This window comes from Medicago sativa, chromosome 7 (assembly GCF_051527215.1).
Source record: "Medicago sativa cultivar Bolivia chromosome 7, Bolivia_mono, whole genome shotgun sequence".
Classification (NCBI taxonomy): Eukaryota; Viridiplantae; Streptophyta; class Magnoliopsida; order Fabales; family Fabaceae; genus Medicago; species Medicago sativa.
In genome coordinates, this window is record NC_140755.1 from 103,297,398 (window position 1) to 103,314,364 (window position 16,967).

General features: G+C 34.9%; 2 protein-coding genes and 1 pseudogene across 2 annotated transcripts; 1 reads left to right on the top strand and 2 right to left on the bottom strand.

The window, feature by feature from the left end:
- Nucleotides 1-3,043: 3,043 nt before the first annotated feature.
- On the bottom strand, nt 3,044-3,585 carry LOC146911572 (RING-H2 finger protein ATL16-like; annotated as a pseudogene).
- Nucleotides 3,586-8,278: 4,693 nt separating this feature from the next.
- On the top strand, nt 8,279-9,214 carry LOC146911573 (uncharacterized). Its single transcript, XM_085729527.1, has 2 exons — nt 8,279-8,611; nt 8,837-9,214. The coding sequence occupies exons 1-2, from the start codon at nt 8,279-8,281 to the stop codon at nt 9,212-9,214; spliced, it is 711 nt and encodes a 236-aa protein (XP_085585653.1).
- Nucleotides 9,215-12,457: 3,243 nt separating this feature from the next.
- Nucleotides 12,458-12,988, bottom strand: LOC146911574 (RING-H2 finger protein ATL39-like). Its single transcript, XM_085729528.1, has one exon. It carries the CDS (start codon nt 12,986-12,988, stop codon nt 12,458-12,460), a length of 531 nt encoding a protein of 176 aa, XP_085585654.1.
- Between the last annotated feature and the right edge of the window lie 3,979 nt (nt 12,989-16,967).

Here is a 16,967-nt window from a genome sequence, read left to right on the forward strand (position 1 = left end):
TAATAAAGTTGAGCAAATTTAGTTAAAAAAATATCTCAATTAAGTTCATATATCATATTTATAATTTTCAAGAGGAAAGATACATACACACACATGTGTGTATATATATTAGTGAAAAATGTTTATAAATTTTTTTAGGTGAAAAAAATGTTTATACATATAACTTATACAAATTAAATATACATGTACTTTTATGTCATTTTATATCTATTAATTACTTAAAAAGCTGATTTTACCAAACACTTTAATTTTGAATCAGCTAACTTTTCAGCTATAAGCTTTCAGCCATCAGCTATAAGCTAGCTTTTCAGCTATCAGCTAGCTTATAGCTTAATTTTACCAAACACATGTCAAAATTTGATTTTCGTTTTAGCCTTTTAGGCCAATCAAAGAATTTAATAGTGTAATGCTGCAAAAATAAAAGGTTTTGTTGTCTCCATAATAATATTTTCCCTCCAACCATGAGCACATTGGAATGAACATCTGTCAACGGCATCATTGTCGAAAAGGCACAGATTTATGGTGCAGTAATTCAGTAAAAAATTATATATTTAATTTTTTAAATAAAATATATACCACTTCTCATAAAGCCTAACTGAAAAGAAACCCTAGTCTCTTTGAAGCTCTATTGAGAAGGTCTTTCATGGGATTGAGGAGAGACATACTTTTCTTTGCTCGTGATTGAAAGCGTTTCAACAACAAGATTCTGCACTTCAAGAAGTAACATTCTTATATTGATTTGTGACAAATTCGTTTTAATCCAAAGAAGAGAGAGTAAATTTTACTTATCCATTGTGTTTTATATCACAATTCCCTTCGTATATATGTTTGTCGTATTAGTTTGTTTTTGGTTATGTGTGCATAATTCACGTTAAGGTTAATTTATTACTATCGAGTATTACTTAAAAAGAAGTTGGTGTTTTATTTCTCCAAAAAAAAAGTTGGTGTTTTATTATTAAAAACAACACTGTTCATAAAAAATTCATGTCCATGAAGTAAGTAATATATACATGAAGGATGCTTTTAATATATGTTCCCAAAGTAATTTCGTTCATGGTAGATTTAATATGGTATTGAATTTTTATATATTGATTTAGAAATTATTCAAGCATGTAATTTTTGGTAAATACAAATATATTTGGTTTACGATGCTTGGTTATTTGCGTTTTAACTCATTAATAAATTTGTGTTTTTTTGACAAATAGTAAATTTGTGTGTATAATTCGAACTCCATGCGGATCAATCGACATTTTTCACAAATTTTATGAACAAAGGCTCCTACTTTCATATTTTTAATTTAACTCCTTAACAAAAATTTAATGCCAAATCTATATATCGGAAGAAAACTTATAATTGTGCCTCCTAAAAAACATGTTAAAGTTAAAAAGAAGTCTAATTAAATTAAGTGACTTGTACTTCCATTTTTTCCTTTAGTCTTTACCGGTCGTATACATTAATTACGTCCAATTTTTTTTTTTAAACATAGCCTAGAATCTTATTTAAATTCTATTTCTCTAAAGCAACCTGAAACATACCCTCAGAAGTTATTCAGTAATTTAATCTTCATGAATTTTTATTTCTATTCTAGTTAATATTTTTTTTGAGAGAGTAAATTTGTGTATATGAATTTCTTTAAATTTGTGCAATTATAACTTTGATTAATTATTCATGATAGTATATATCACGTTGTTTACTTTTTTTTTTTTTGAGGGGACATCAAAGATAAAAATTATGCATCGTTGGGTAGATTTATTTATCCAAATTGTATTTTTTTTTCAATAAGTATTTACTATATGTGGAATTCTCAACATGCGTCCTTCGAAAATTATTCCTTTTGAATAAATATTTATTACGTGTGGAATTCTTAACATATGTCCTTAGGACAGATGTTAGCATGACCCTTACAATTTTTTTGCAGCATATTGTTTTTTTTTTTTATAGATTTGATAGCTTTTTTATAGATATTTTTTTGAACGTTTTATAGATAAGTTTAGAGACATTATAGAGATAATTTCATAGAAAAAATATATACCGTTGATTAAACCAAACATATTGTTTATACCGTTGACAAAATATATCCCTATCCTCTATTTTTTTTTTACAAAAATATTGTTTAGACGTGAGAAAATTTGTTTTTGCCTTACACTACAAACCCTATTCTTTTTTGTCAAAACCCTAGAAATAGTACTTACTTAGTAGAGTTGTTGCAAGGTTTGATAAGCGGGCTACAGTACAGAACACAGTTTGACTTGTTGGCGATTCATCAGTTCCTTCGGATGTTGGAGTTTCATCATTCATGGAAGTATGATACTTATTCTATGTTTTCATTTAACCATAGAAAAATATTGGACACTGTGAAAAATCATTATTTTGACCTTATATGAGAAAAATACTGAGTTTTGGTGTAACATTTTTCTTTTTTAATTTTATTTTTCACTTCATTATTTTTTATCATACTATTTTATCATTCTTTGCCAAGATGGACACATTAGTGTTCGCCACTACGCTAATAAATAAATAAATAAAAAACAATTATATATACCGGCGTTTAGACGGACACTCCGATATCTATTTGCACACCTTTTTATTAAAATTATATGTATAAATTTTTATGATTTCTAATTATAACAAACCATTCATATCTTTTCCAATTACTCCAACGATATAACAAATAAAATATAAAATTCTCAAAGTAGTTTAGAATCTACAAATTAATTAAAGTTCTTTTTACTCTTAATAATTAATTAAAGTTCTTTTTACTCTTAATCGACCATTATCCATACAATCAAACTTAATAATTCATTCAAAACGAAACTTAAATATTCATAATACAATAACAAACCTACAAAACAGGTTAAAAGAGAAAGCATCGACCTCTCCTAAGTTTGTCTAACTTACATCTTTAGTAAACAAAAAAAACAACATTATCTCCGTAGCTCTGGCACAACAACGCCTCTGGATCACTGCACCAGCTGGCTTGATACTACAACGGGGATTTAAAAGAGCCCACTTCCTCTGAGAAACCGGTGTTCTTCCTCTAATACTACGATGGGGATGTGGTGGCAGGGATGTCGATGACAACCATTCTCTCTGGAGACAAACTCGGCTCGGAACCAGATGCATTAGAGCTTTCAACATAAAGTCCTCCTCAAAAAAGTAAAGACATGAGCGACACAAAGGACATCTAGGGTTTGAACGAAGCCAAACATCAATACAATTGAGATGGATAGTGTGGGAGCAAAAAGGAAGGGTACGAATGTGATCATTATCTTGGTATTCCTCCAAGCAAACGACACACTCACCATGAGATTCTTCTTCTTGTTCAGACCTATTAGTTGTGTAGATGAAGGACAGGATAACATATATAACAGACTCATCTAAGCCATGTGGAGCCTCCTCCTCCTCCGTTGTTGTTGACTCGACGTCATTTTCAAGGGATTCCAAGTCGCTCAACGAGGAGAAGGAGGAGTCAGGGTGGAACCGGCGGCAAGTGTGGACAATGATTAAAGCGATAAGTACGAAACACGATGCTGCCAGAAACGAAGTGAAGACAATCACCAGAATATCAAAGATATAATTATCCATGCTAACGGGGAGGGGAAGGTAGTTTACTGTGACGGTGTTATGTGAGGAGACTCTCTTTGAAGGAATGTGGGGTTGTGGGGGTTTTAGAGTTTCGATTCAATTTATAATAATACTAACTAAATAGCTATATAAATCACAAATCAAATTTCCACCGACAAAATAGCTATATCTTCACTAAACAAAACTAACTAACAATATATCTATATACATTCTTAAAACTTTTTTTTCTCTCCTAGGGTTCAGGTCCCCCTTTTTCTTCTCAGATAAGCCGCCGCACAAAATCTGTTCCATCATCCCTCCTGCTAGGCTCCGACCTTATCCCTTGTGAGTGTTTTTCGATTTCATCTGGTTCTTTCTCTGAGCACCTAGATGTTTCTGATCAGGCCTTTATATACAGACCCAAATGGGTAGTTCTGTTCACATTCCCAAAACCCTAATTGCAATTCTCCTTCCTTCCTATAAATTCAGTTTTTCTACTCTGTTACCATGTCTACTGCTGACCTTAACCTTCAAGGCCTCACCTTAACAGATGAAGGATTGACTCTCAATCTGGATTCTACCACTGATGCTACTCAAATTCTTGATCACTGCTTAATAGGTCGTGTGCTCACTGACAAATTGATTCGTTTCAATTACTTCAAGGAACGTATGGGGCACATTTGGAGGCCAGGGAAACGTGTTACCATCACCCAAGCTGAACCTGATTTTTTTCTGTACCAATTCCATCACCGGCTTGACGCTGCAAAGGTCCTGGAGGAGGGGCCGTGGCTCTATGATAACTACAACATGGTGGTGGAACGTATTGCTCCTGGAGTTGTTCCAGCAAGCGTCAATTTGAATCATCTGGACATATGGGTGCAGGTGCATCAACTACCATTTGGTTTGAATCAACCTCGTGTGGGCAATGGAATCGGTAAGTATCTCGGAGAGCTGATTGAATTTGATTCCAGGAATACTCATCATAGTTCTTATATGCGGCTTAAAGTTCGAATTGATGTTACTGTACCTCTGAAACAAGAATGGCAGATTCGAGTGAATGACGGTTCCTATGCGACAATGCAGTTTAAGTATGAAAAGCTTGGGGTGTTCTGTTATCTGTGTGGTCTGTTGGGACATACTGACAAGACCTGCCCGAATAGGTTTGAAATGGAGGAGGACAACGATATACGTGGATGGGGGGAATGGCTGAAACCAGTGGTAAGGCGTTTAGGTACGGCTGCTACAAACATCTGGCTGCAGGATCCTATCCCACAAAGACTACAACGTGACAATTCGGTGCAGGAAATGGGTCAACATGTTTCTGCTGCTGGAAACTTAGCTGCTGGGCCATCAGAAAAGTGGGCGCTGGCAGGTTGAATTACTGCTGTTCATAAAGAAATTGATTCTATAAAGTCTCATATTTTGGCTGCCCAACTTAATTCTCTATCAAAATCAAGTAAGTCTTTGACAGATGTGGCTTCACCAAGCGGAACAAACCAAACTCTGTCTCTGCCGCGACTCACTATGGAGACTCAACAGCCTAATCCACTCGTTCTTGCGCTACCAGCTATGTCAGGTGTTTCTACAGGGGGAGATAACTCTTCTGCTACTGCTGTGGACGACAATGAGGATGTCACTGTGGTTTCTGACCTTAAGAAGCGCAAGCGTATAAAGGGAGCTGAAGAGAAAAACGTCAAAGAAAGTCTTGTGTTTGATGTAGTGTCAAGTGTTGCTGGGGATATGGGAAAATTTGCTGTAGGTACTGATGTTAGTAATGGAGGGATGTTGTCATGACTGTTACTAATCCTCTGTATGATGCTAATGCTGATAATGATGTAACGGCAGGTCTTGGAGTCCAGGCCTGCCGAGGTAAATGAGTGTTGTAAGTTGGAACTGCCGAGGTTTAGGTAGCCTGAGCGTAGTTCCTGATCTGAAGTACCTTGTCCGGAGTTACAACCCGAAATTCCTCTTCCTAAGTGAGACGTTAGTCCACGGCAATAAAATAGAGGCTTTGCGTTATATTCTTGGTTATGATTTTTGCTTTTATGTTAATAGTGTTGGTCGTAGTGGTGGTCTTGCATTATTTTGGCGTGTGTCTTTCAACTGTCATATCTTTAATCATTCAAATAACCACATAACAGTAGAGGTAAAAGATTCTAATTCTGCTACATGGTATCTTACCGGTTACTACGGGTACCCTGAAGGGGGACGTAGACGTGCCGCATGGGATTTCTTGCGTCAGTTATCGGCTCAGATTTTGGGTCTGTGGTGCATTTTAGGGGATTTCAATGACATTTTGGATGGTTGTGAAAAACGAGGAAGTAATCGCTGTCCGAATTGGTTGATAAATGGGTTCAGGCAAGCTGTTGTAGACTCTGGTTTATCGGATGTTTCTGTGGAGGGATATCCTTTTACTTGGTTTAAGAGTCTTGGTACACCCCGTGCGGTCGAAGAGCGGCTAGACCGTGCTTTGGCTAACCAATCCTGGTTCAACATGTATCCGGATGCTACACTTGAAAATTTAGTGGCCCCGGCTTCTGATCACTACCCAATCATGCTGCACCGTACGCAAGTGAGGCGTCCCTCAATCAACCAGCGAAGTTTTCGGTTTGAGAACGCTTGGAAATTGGAACCGGTGTTTGATGAGATGGTGAAGGAGTGTTGGCTCTCCCATTCGGGGGATTCTCTTATTCATCGGCAAAATAATTGTGCGGCAGACATGTGGACTTGGAGTCGGAATCATTATAACAAGCTGAAAATAGACATTGAAGATTGTCGTCGTCAATTAGATTGTGTGCGTAACAATTACACGGGGGAAGAACAATAACAAGTTTGGGCTTTAAGGAAGCGCATGAACTGCTTGTTGGCACAAGATGATGCTTATTGGCGACAACATGCAAAAGCTCATTGGTATAAGGACGGGGACCGCAATACAATTTTTTTTTTCATGCTGCAGCTTCAGCCCGTAGAAAAGTGAACCACATTTCATCTCTGCAAGACGATTCGGGTACCAAAGTTACAGACATTCAAGTATGAGCTCGATTGCAAAATCCTATTTTCATGATTTATTTCAGAAGCAACATAGTACATCTGCTCCGGTAATAGATGTCATTCGCTCATCTGTCTCAAATGAGGATAATGTGTCCATCACACAACCATTCACCAAGGAGGAGTTTAAGAGGGCGATTTTTTCTATGCATCCAGATAAGTGCCTTGGCCCCGACAGATACAATCCAGGTTTTTATCAACACTTTTGGGATTTATGTAGCGATAGTATTTTCACTGAATGTTGTAATTGGCTAGAATCTGGTCAATTTCCGGCTGACCTTAATATGACGAATATTGCATTAATCCCCAAAGGAAACAATCAGTCCACGATGAAAGATTGGCTTTCGATCGCGTTATGTAACATTTTGTATAAAATAATCTCCAAAGTTCTTGCGAACAGGTTGAAAATGGTCCTTCCTCAATGTATATCTGATTCTCAGTCAGCTTTTGTCCCGGGAAGGTCGATACTGGATAATGCTATGGTTGCAATAGAGGTAATTCATTTTATGAAAACTAAAACACGTGGCAATGACGGTTGTGTTGCTCTTAAATTGGATATTAGTAAGGCATATGACAGGATGGATTGGGACTATTTGAAAGATGTCATGGTGAAGATGGGTTTCTCTGCAAAGTGGATTCAATGGATGACTCTATGTGTTGAATCAGTGGACTATTCTATTCTTGTAAATAATGAGAAGGTCGGTCCGATTATCCCAGGAAGGGGGCTCCGGCAAGGTGACCCTCTTTCACCTTATCTTTTTATTATAGGGGCAGAAGGTTTATCATCATTAATCAGGGACGCCGAGGAACGCCGAGACATTACAGGAACATGTATTTGTAGTGGTGCACCGCCGATTTCACATCTTCTGTTCTCGGATGATTGTTTTTTATTTTTCAAAGCCGATGAGGGTGAAGCTCTAGCCATGAAGAACATTCTTATGGTTTATGAAGCGGCATCGGGTCAAGCTATTAGTTTACCAAAGTCTGAAATTTATTGCAGCCGTAATGTTTCCATTCCTCTAAAAGATTCAATTGTTAACATCATGGGTATACAATCTGTGTTAGGTACTGGTAAATATTTAGGATTACCATCTATGATAGGCCGAGATAGAACAACAACTTTTGCCTACATTAAGGATCGTGTCTGGAACCGGATTAATTCTTGGAGCAGCAAATGCTTGTCTAAAGCAGGTCGGGAAGTGATGATCAAATCTGTCCTACAAGCAATTCCAACATATGTTATGAGTTTGTTTTACCTTCCTGCAACACTTATCACAACTATTGAGCGAATGATGAATGCGTTTTGGTGGAGTCATGGGGGTCCAAATAGTCGTGGAATTCATTGGCTATCTTGGGAAAATTTATCAATGCCTAAAGTTCATGGGGCATGGGCTTTAAGGACCTTACGACTTTTAACCTCGCAATGTTGGGAAAACAAGGTTGGAAGCTACAAACTGATACACATTCCTTAGTTACTCGGTTGTTTAAAGCACGGTATTTTCCTTCTAGCAACTACTTTAACGAGAAGTTGGGTCACAATCCGAGCTACGTTTGGCGGAGTATTCTCCGAGCGCGTTTCATTGTCCGCGGAGGGGCACGTTGGTGTATTGGTCCAGGTAATTCCATTCCTATTCTTAATGAACCTTGGCTTAAAAATGGCAGATGCATGGCAGGTAATTCCCCTGAAACAGATTTTCTTCAAAATTTCACTGTTGCTTGTTTGATTGATCCTGATGCCAAACAATGGAAATCCAATTTAATCCATCAACTCTTTAGTAATGCACAGGCTGCTGATATTTTGAATACACCGCTAGTTCCACATATACCTCCTGATAGTTTAATTTGGAAAGCAGAGAAAAATGGACTTTATTCTGTGAAAAGTGCATATAGGTTGTGTGTACATGAGTTGATTGATGTTTCGCACTTGCGGCGTCCGGGCAGCTGGAATGTCATATGGAATTTAAAGGCTCCTCCAAAAATTAAAAACTTCCTTTGGCGCGTATGCAGGGGGTGCTTACCAATTAGAGCTCGGCTACAGGCTAGGGGGTTCAATGTCCAGCCAATTGTGTGAGTTGTGATGCAATGGTGGAAGACTTGATTCATGTTTTTTTTCCACTGTCCATTTGCAGTTCAGACTTGGCAAGTAGCAGGTTTGTGGCATACTGTCATGACAGCAATTCAGCAAAGCATATAAGCTGAAGCGGCTATTTTCTCCCTTCTTCAGACGCTTCAAAATGAGTTACAACAAAGGTTTGCGGCAGTTTTATGGAGTTTATGGAAGCACCGTAATAATAAGCTATGGCAAAATGAAAATGAGACGGCTGCCCAGGTGATTTTTAGAGCGCAAAATCTTATGGAGGGTTGGGTATCAGTGAATGCAACGTCAAATTATTCCTCGGTTTCACATGGTTCTCGAGCAGATCAGCACGGACATTTAGTACAGGCTAATGCGTGTGTATGGCAGAAACCGCAACAGGGTCGTTTCAAATGCAATATTGACGCCGCTTATTCCTCCGTGTGGAACCGTACGGGTATTGGTGTTTGTTTACGGGATGACGATGGCACGTATGTACTTGCTCAAACTAGGAGTTTTCCCACATAGCTCACGGTTGATGTTGGAGAAGCCATGGGGTTGTTTCACGCCATACAATGGCTAGCAGACATAAAATTTGATAATGTGGACTTTGTGACCGATTCCAAGGTAACAGCTGATGCTTTTAATTCACCACGACACGACTTAACGGAGTTTGGTTACATAATTACGGCATGTCAGAACCTGTTCTTTTCGCATTTTGCAAACTCAAGGGTAGAGTTTAGTCGGCGACAAGCGAATGTGGCAGCTCATATTCTTGCGGGCGAGGCCATATTCTCAGCTAGTCCCATAATTCATTTCAATGTACCCTATTGTATTGACTCTGTTATTACTAATGAAATGCTATAAGCATATTTCTTTCAAAAAAAAACAATATATCTGGTAAAAACAAACTAAATGACAATTACTATTTTTTATGAATGTATCTTTCCTAACAAAATTTTATTTAGATTTAAATTTTATTTAGACAAAAAGGGAGCAAATGGAAGACTATTTGCTAACCCATAGATAGATTAAACATGAAAAGTTACAAGCAACTAGGGAAGGTAAATCTGACCCAATGAACCAAACAAAACAAAAAAACATAAAAATAACCCAAAGATATTACAGTCAAGTCCAAAAGGGTTCAATAAACAACAAGTGCACAAACACGTAACACCGGTACAATCTAGCGAGTCCGCATACGGATTTGAAACCAAATTGCAAAAAAATGGTGATGTACACGAGGAGAAACTTAGAACGAATTCAAGCGAACTTGAACTTTTTACTTATGGTGATGAACCCTATCGCCAACACGATAACAAATCCACAACCAACAACCCACTAGGATCAAGGACATGACATTAACAACGCCATTTCTGGCCAGGCCATTCGTATCCTCCGGCACGTGAGCAATGCTTGAAACAAACATATACCACATGCTCATGCACCGTGCTCCACTACGAAAGAGGCCAAGAGAGTCAACGAAGGACCAACCGGATCTGCAAACGAAACTGAAACCGGATCTAAACGAACTGGCTTAGATTTAAATATACACATTGTTTATAGGAAAGTTGAAAACTAACTCCTAACGTAAATATTTTTCTATAAATTTCCTCTTCATATTTTCTTGTTAAAGTTCAGATTTACTTAATTTACACAACCTATATATTAAGAGATTTTGGTCTCTATAAATATTTCAACTTTTTGTTCGATTTTTAAAAGTTATGTGTACACGACATATTTTTAAATGTGTTTTTGCATGAATGCTTAAAATATTATAAGAATCTCTACAAAAAATAATTAGACATTAATTAAATATGAATTTTTAAGAGCCAGAAACATAAAAATTCATATTTAATTAATGTTTTATAAAAAAATTCTAAACTTTTTGGGGAGAGATTCTTATAATATTCTAAACTTGAATGCATAAAAATTAAAATTTTGAAAGATTTTGGGCTGACTTTTTCACCTCAAATTTTATCACTTATTTAAACTATTATATCTACTAGCGTGCACGTCTGTCCGTTATTTTTATTGCGCTAATACATATAAATTATGAACAATAATTTTTAATGAAATTCTGATTTTAGTTAGCGTTCCGATCTGAATCTGAGAGGTCTCGACGCTAGGGTTCCGATATGAATCTGAGAGGCGCGAAAGTTTCGAGAGGGTTGCGATTGGTGAGAGTGGCGAATGAGTTCAAATCTAAATCTGAGAGGCTCAATGATTTTACTTAGCACATAAAAAAAATCTGGATAAGTGGTTTTCTTTTACATTTTTACAAATTTTCGATTAAAATCATAAATGAAAATTAAGAATACAATTCTTTTAATCTAAATAATAAATTAGGAATAAATTTTATAGCATGATTTTGATTTTACGCCCCAATTAGGTATTTACATAAATAAATAAGGAATACATTTTTACATAATTTTTTAGAGGAAAAAAGTTTATAGGAATTGGGTAGTTCAAATGATTTGAGCTAGAAGATAATGAGTTGAAGAAGTTGTTTCAAACTCTAACAAAGAAGTAAAAACTAATCCAACAACTGATTACTAACATTTATTTTAAAAAAATATAAATAAATTATATTTAAATTTATTTCACTAGTTTAATGACTTCTCAAAAAAATTACTAGCTGAATTAAATACGATACAAATTATTTCATAGAATCGAATATTTATCAATAGAAAAATCAATTGTCAACTTCCTTTCTAAAAAAATATTGACATCAACTTATTATTCCCGAAACATCAATGTCATATCTAGCCAACATTTTTCGGGAAATTTCACTTACGAGTGTGTGTGTTTGAGTTATAAACGCAACTGCATATCATGTATGTAAATGCTTAATGTCGCAAGACATAATTCGTGTGTGAAAACTGACGAATGAGGATGCTTTTTACACACCATATGCATCGCAGTAAGTTCTTGTGAAGGAACACAACACATGATCATCATATTTTAAGTCTAATAACTTTCCAATTTTAACACCTCCAATGATTAGGCAATCATGAATAATCGTAATTCCTTCGCTGTAATTCTTTTCACTATCTTTAATTAGCATTTTCTTACCGAAAATCAAAATCAAGATAAACCAATAATTATCAATCAACCATTATGAAAAAATCAGATATTAATTAGATTCGAACAATAGCTTTCTCGCAACGAGGTATTCTTGTATGGACACAAATACAAATGAATAGTATTTGGTCACACACACATCAAAAACCTTTTTCTCAAAAGACTAAATCATTTTATTATCAATTTCTTTTTTATTATTAAAAAATAATCTTTTAATGTATGTGTGCCCAAACACTATTCATTTATGTTTGTGACTATGATAGACTTTCTCACAAGAGCTATTGTTCATTATACTAATATTTTAATAATTTATCAAAAAGAAACTTTTTTTTTTTAAGGAATTCAGAACTGAAACTTATGTTTTCATGATATAATAACTCACATAAAAGTAACCTTAATATAATAAACATCAATCTCTCTTAATAGTGGCGATTTCCCAACTTATAAATAGCAAAAAAATTATATATAAGAAAAAAAACTCTAGTAAAGATAAAGATTATTAAAATAGAAAGAAAAAAAAAATACACGGATAGCAATTAACCCTAGGTCCATTGCTCCGGCGAAACAACACCTAGATCCCAACACGTCAGCTGGCTCGATTATCCCCTCAGTCTAGAAACCGTTGTTCTGCCTCTGAAGCTAAGATGTGGATGTGGTGGCAGGGACGTCGTCGACTGTCCTCTCCGGCTACAAGCTTCGCTCAGAAGCAAATGAATAAGGGGGTAAGGACGGAAAGTCCACCCGTCCGTTCTTGTTGTTGGCGATGGATGTAAGTAAACAACAGAGATGACAGCAAATAAGGGAGCGACATAGAGGACAGTTAGCGTTTGAACGAAGCCAAACATCAATGCAATCGAGATGAAAAATGTGGGAGCAAAGAGGGAGGCTACGAACTCGATCATTATCTTTGAATTCAGTCAAGCAAACGGAACACGTTTCTTGTTCAGACTTAGTAGTAGTAGTATTGTAGATGAAAGACGGAATAAGATTTATAACAAACTCATGTAAGCCCTGTGGAGCCTCCTCCTCCACCATCATTGAGTCAACATCGTATTGAAGGTTCTCCCTTTCGCTCAAAGAGGAGGAGGAGGAGGAGGAGTTAGGGAGGAACCGGCGATAAGTGTGGACTATGAAGCAAGCTATAAGGAGGGAACATGTTGTTGTGGCAAATGCCAACAAGGTGACAGACAACAGAGCCTCTAAGATCTCATTCTCCATGGTAATAGGTTTAGGGTTAACGTCTGTGCGTGTTATTGTGAGAAGATATGAGCGACGAGACTGTGGTTTATGCACACGAGATTGTGGGCTTTAGAATCTGTATTCAATAAATAAATGCATAGCAAAGTAAATGGAATTTAAGAGCCGTCCAAAATGAGATACAAATAATAAGCACAATTTTTTTTTTGAACAAGAATAATAAGCACAATTTGATCTCATTTGATATGCTTTATTGAAATCGTAAAAGTGTTTTACTGTTTTAATAAAATAAATAAATAACCAAGCCAATGGAATTGCTACAAGGTTTTACCACAATGTAAGGAAATCCAAACCCTCCCATCATGCAGAACAAATAGGAATGTTTATGAACATGGACATTTATGCAATGCGGAATTTGAGGATGCCTATTAAACTTACATGCACAATATGGCAAGTTTGTTTTTTTGGACTTCACATCGGTTTCCGACCCACCAATGGTGCGCATTGGGCAAGTGTTGTTCCCCATGGGTTTTTTTGGACTTCACATCGGTTTCCGACCCACCAATGGTGCGCATTGGCCAAGTGTTGTTCCCCATGGGAATCGAACCTAGTATCTCCCGGTACGTCCTTGGAATGAGCTCCTTGCCACTGGAGCCCAAACAACTTGGTTGTGAGTTGTTTCATGACAATTTCTATGTACACTCAAATTTTCGACTATATGGGTACATTCCATTTTAAATTAATAGCTAAATAAGTTATTTTTCGAAGAAAATCATTATTTTTTATCATTTTATATCTCCAAGCCTGTCTGGATTTTCAACGCCTCAGAGTCCATGACCTAAAGAGGAGCCGAAGGGAGATGGCTAATAGATTGACTTGCTTTTTACCTTTTGTATCCGGCGGAAGTAAAACTTTGATAAAAAATGTCGGCGAAATAAGATTTAATTTTTCTGAATTTTTATTACTCATAATATTAAATATTGATTCTTTTTTACGATAAAATGTGAAAGAATTAGTTTGATTCTTATAAACAAAGAAATAATTTTTTTTTGTTTGAAATGATATTTTCTAAAATAGAAAGTCGATAAATAGCTCTTTATTTCATAAAAATGACCGTTAATTTATTGATTTAGAAAACAAGTATATCAATACACTTTGATTTATGAGTGTACCGTATAAACTCCTTTGTTTCATTGATCTAGCTCAAATATTGTTTATTCACGAGAGATAAACACAAATGTAAGACTAGTTGAATCTATCAGCAGAGTCCACTTATTAAACGAGTTTCACTAATCTATCATTTTTGTCTACATCTCATAAATTTATGGACAATAAAATGAGAACATTGTTTGTTTGCCAAAAGGGAGGTCATTAGACCGAATTGCAAAAGAACTCTACGACTAAAAAGAACATCAAGTACTTCCTGCCATAAAAGGTTAAGACAACACAACAGAGGATGCTTAAAATAATGGATAATCATGGGTATAGATTAGTAGTGTAACCTCCAAGCCAGTTTGATGCATAACATGAGAAATATAATTAGGTCCCTTGATGGAATATGGTTGTAAAAATGCATAGCCATGTCGAGTTAAGTCAACATGAGATATTAAACTTATTCGTGATTACGTATATTCTAGAATTTAAAAATATAAATAATTAACTATACAAGATTGACACTATCTATGTTTTACGTTCAATAAGTGTTTTGTCTATTCACTAATATATATAACACTTGATTAGTCCAATGGAACAGAACAAGTTTATAATCCAAGACCCATTCTTTTACATGATATATGTCGGAGTAAGTCCTAATAGTCAATCTATATTGATTGTATTTGTCTTTGTATTATAATATTCATATAAATATATAGAATACGTTGACACCAAATTTCAACCCTCCATTTAAGTTTGATCAAATGCACATATATCTTATTCAATGGTCTCAAGAAATGCCCAAATTTTTTGGTGTACCGAATCTCACTCTTTATTTTCATTTTCGACAAATGAATCTCGCTCTTTATTAATCGTATATTATTTTGTTAAAAAAAATTAGTCGTATATTATTCAGTGAAATCTTGTTTCTCCTCCCCGATCTCAAATTACATACTCAATCTTTGTTGACTATTGATTTTTTTTTAGACAAGAGAATTGGCTGCCAACTCAATTTGATTTAAACTTGTCAAAAAAAAAAAAAACTCAATCTGATTTAAAGGGTTTTCTATTTTATTAAACTTAAGTTTGACATCAAGTGTCAACGGATCCTGAGTCATATATATATATATATATATATATATATATGGGTTATGATAAAAGACACCTTTTATGAAGGTGTCTTTTATCAAGTTACTCTATGAGCATTTGCGAAAAGACACTAACTTACTTTTATGAAGGTGTCTTTTAGCAAAGTTATAACTAAAAAGTGAAAATCACACCTTAAGGTGTGACTTGTTAAAAGACACCACCAAAGGGTGGCTTGTAACAAAACCCTATATATATATATAAGAATTGATATTTTATTTGTTATATTGTTGTGTCAAAAATAATAAAAATAGTTTCTTATAATTTGAAGTCATAGACTTTTACATTTATATTTTTAACCAAAATCAAAATTTCATAAAAAAAACACCGTTTATAGTTTATAAATGTTAGTGCAGTAAAAAGAGCGGAACGACAAACACATGAGTGTCTGTCTTTTTGCTAGTATATATAGAGAATACATTGTTTTAGGCTGGCTATTTCACTTCTCATAATACCCTTAAACAAATTTGTTTATAAGAATATTATAGTGAGGGTAGAATGATGATCAGATCTCACAGATCATGGATAAAGAATTGTTAAGTCTTAATATAAGTATAAATATTATGAGTGATATCTATATTAGAGTACTCTGATTGTGTAAAGACGCTTTACATAATCAACCAATTAAAAATAATTTCTTTAGAAACATTAGCGTAAGTGTTTTTTTTGAGGGAATAGACACATCAGCGTAAGTTTGACATCAAGTGTCAACGGATCCTAACTTTTATATATATATATATATATATATATATATATATATATGGGTTTGCTAGGATACACCCACTAGTTTTTATTAAGGTGTGTTTTAGCAAATATATAACTAAAAAGTTGTTAAATACACCTTAAGGTGAATGTTGCTAAAACACACCTTCTTAAAAAATAAGTGGGTGTACGTTAGCAACTCCTATAGGCATTTGCTAGAATACACCCACTTATTTTTTAGAAGGTGTGTTTTAGTAAGCTATAACTAAAAAGTAGTTAAATGCACCTTAAGGTGTAGCTTGCTAAAACACTCCCACATAAAAAATAGTGGGTGTGTTCTAGCAAACCCAATATATATATATATATATATATATATATATATATATATATATATATATATATTTAGGCTGGCCTTTTCACTTCTTATAATACCCTTAAACAAATTTGTTTATAAGAATATTATAGTGTGGCTAGATTGATGATCAGATCTCATGGATCATGGATAAAGAATTGTTAAGTCTTAATATAGGTATAAATATTAGGAGTGATATTTATTAGAGTACTCTGATAGTGTAAAGACGCTTTACATAATCAACCAATTAAAATTACTAGTTTTAGACACATCAGCGTAAGTGTTAAAAATAGAAGAAGAAAAAAAATCAAATAAATTTTTTCCCATTAATTGCCTTCTTCCGACTTCTCTTATTATACCGTTTTGATGGTTTCTCTTTTCCATCACCATTGTCCATCATCACGTACTTACAACCAACTTTCACCATTTCAAAAGTAGTTCATATAATTGGCTGAATGAGATCATGGTGAGTTTCCCAACTTGATTCTATTTTGATACGAAGAAACAAGTTTTAAAATTGTTTCGGGTCGGTTTAACCTTAGGTTTCATACCAATTTCAAGGTGATGTTAATCTACATCTACAATATAAACAATTCAAAGGTTCTCTATTCAAATAGTACACATGTCATCTTTTAAAGACATTTTTTT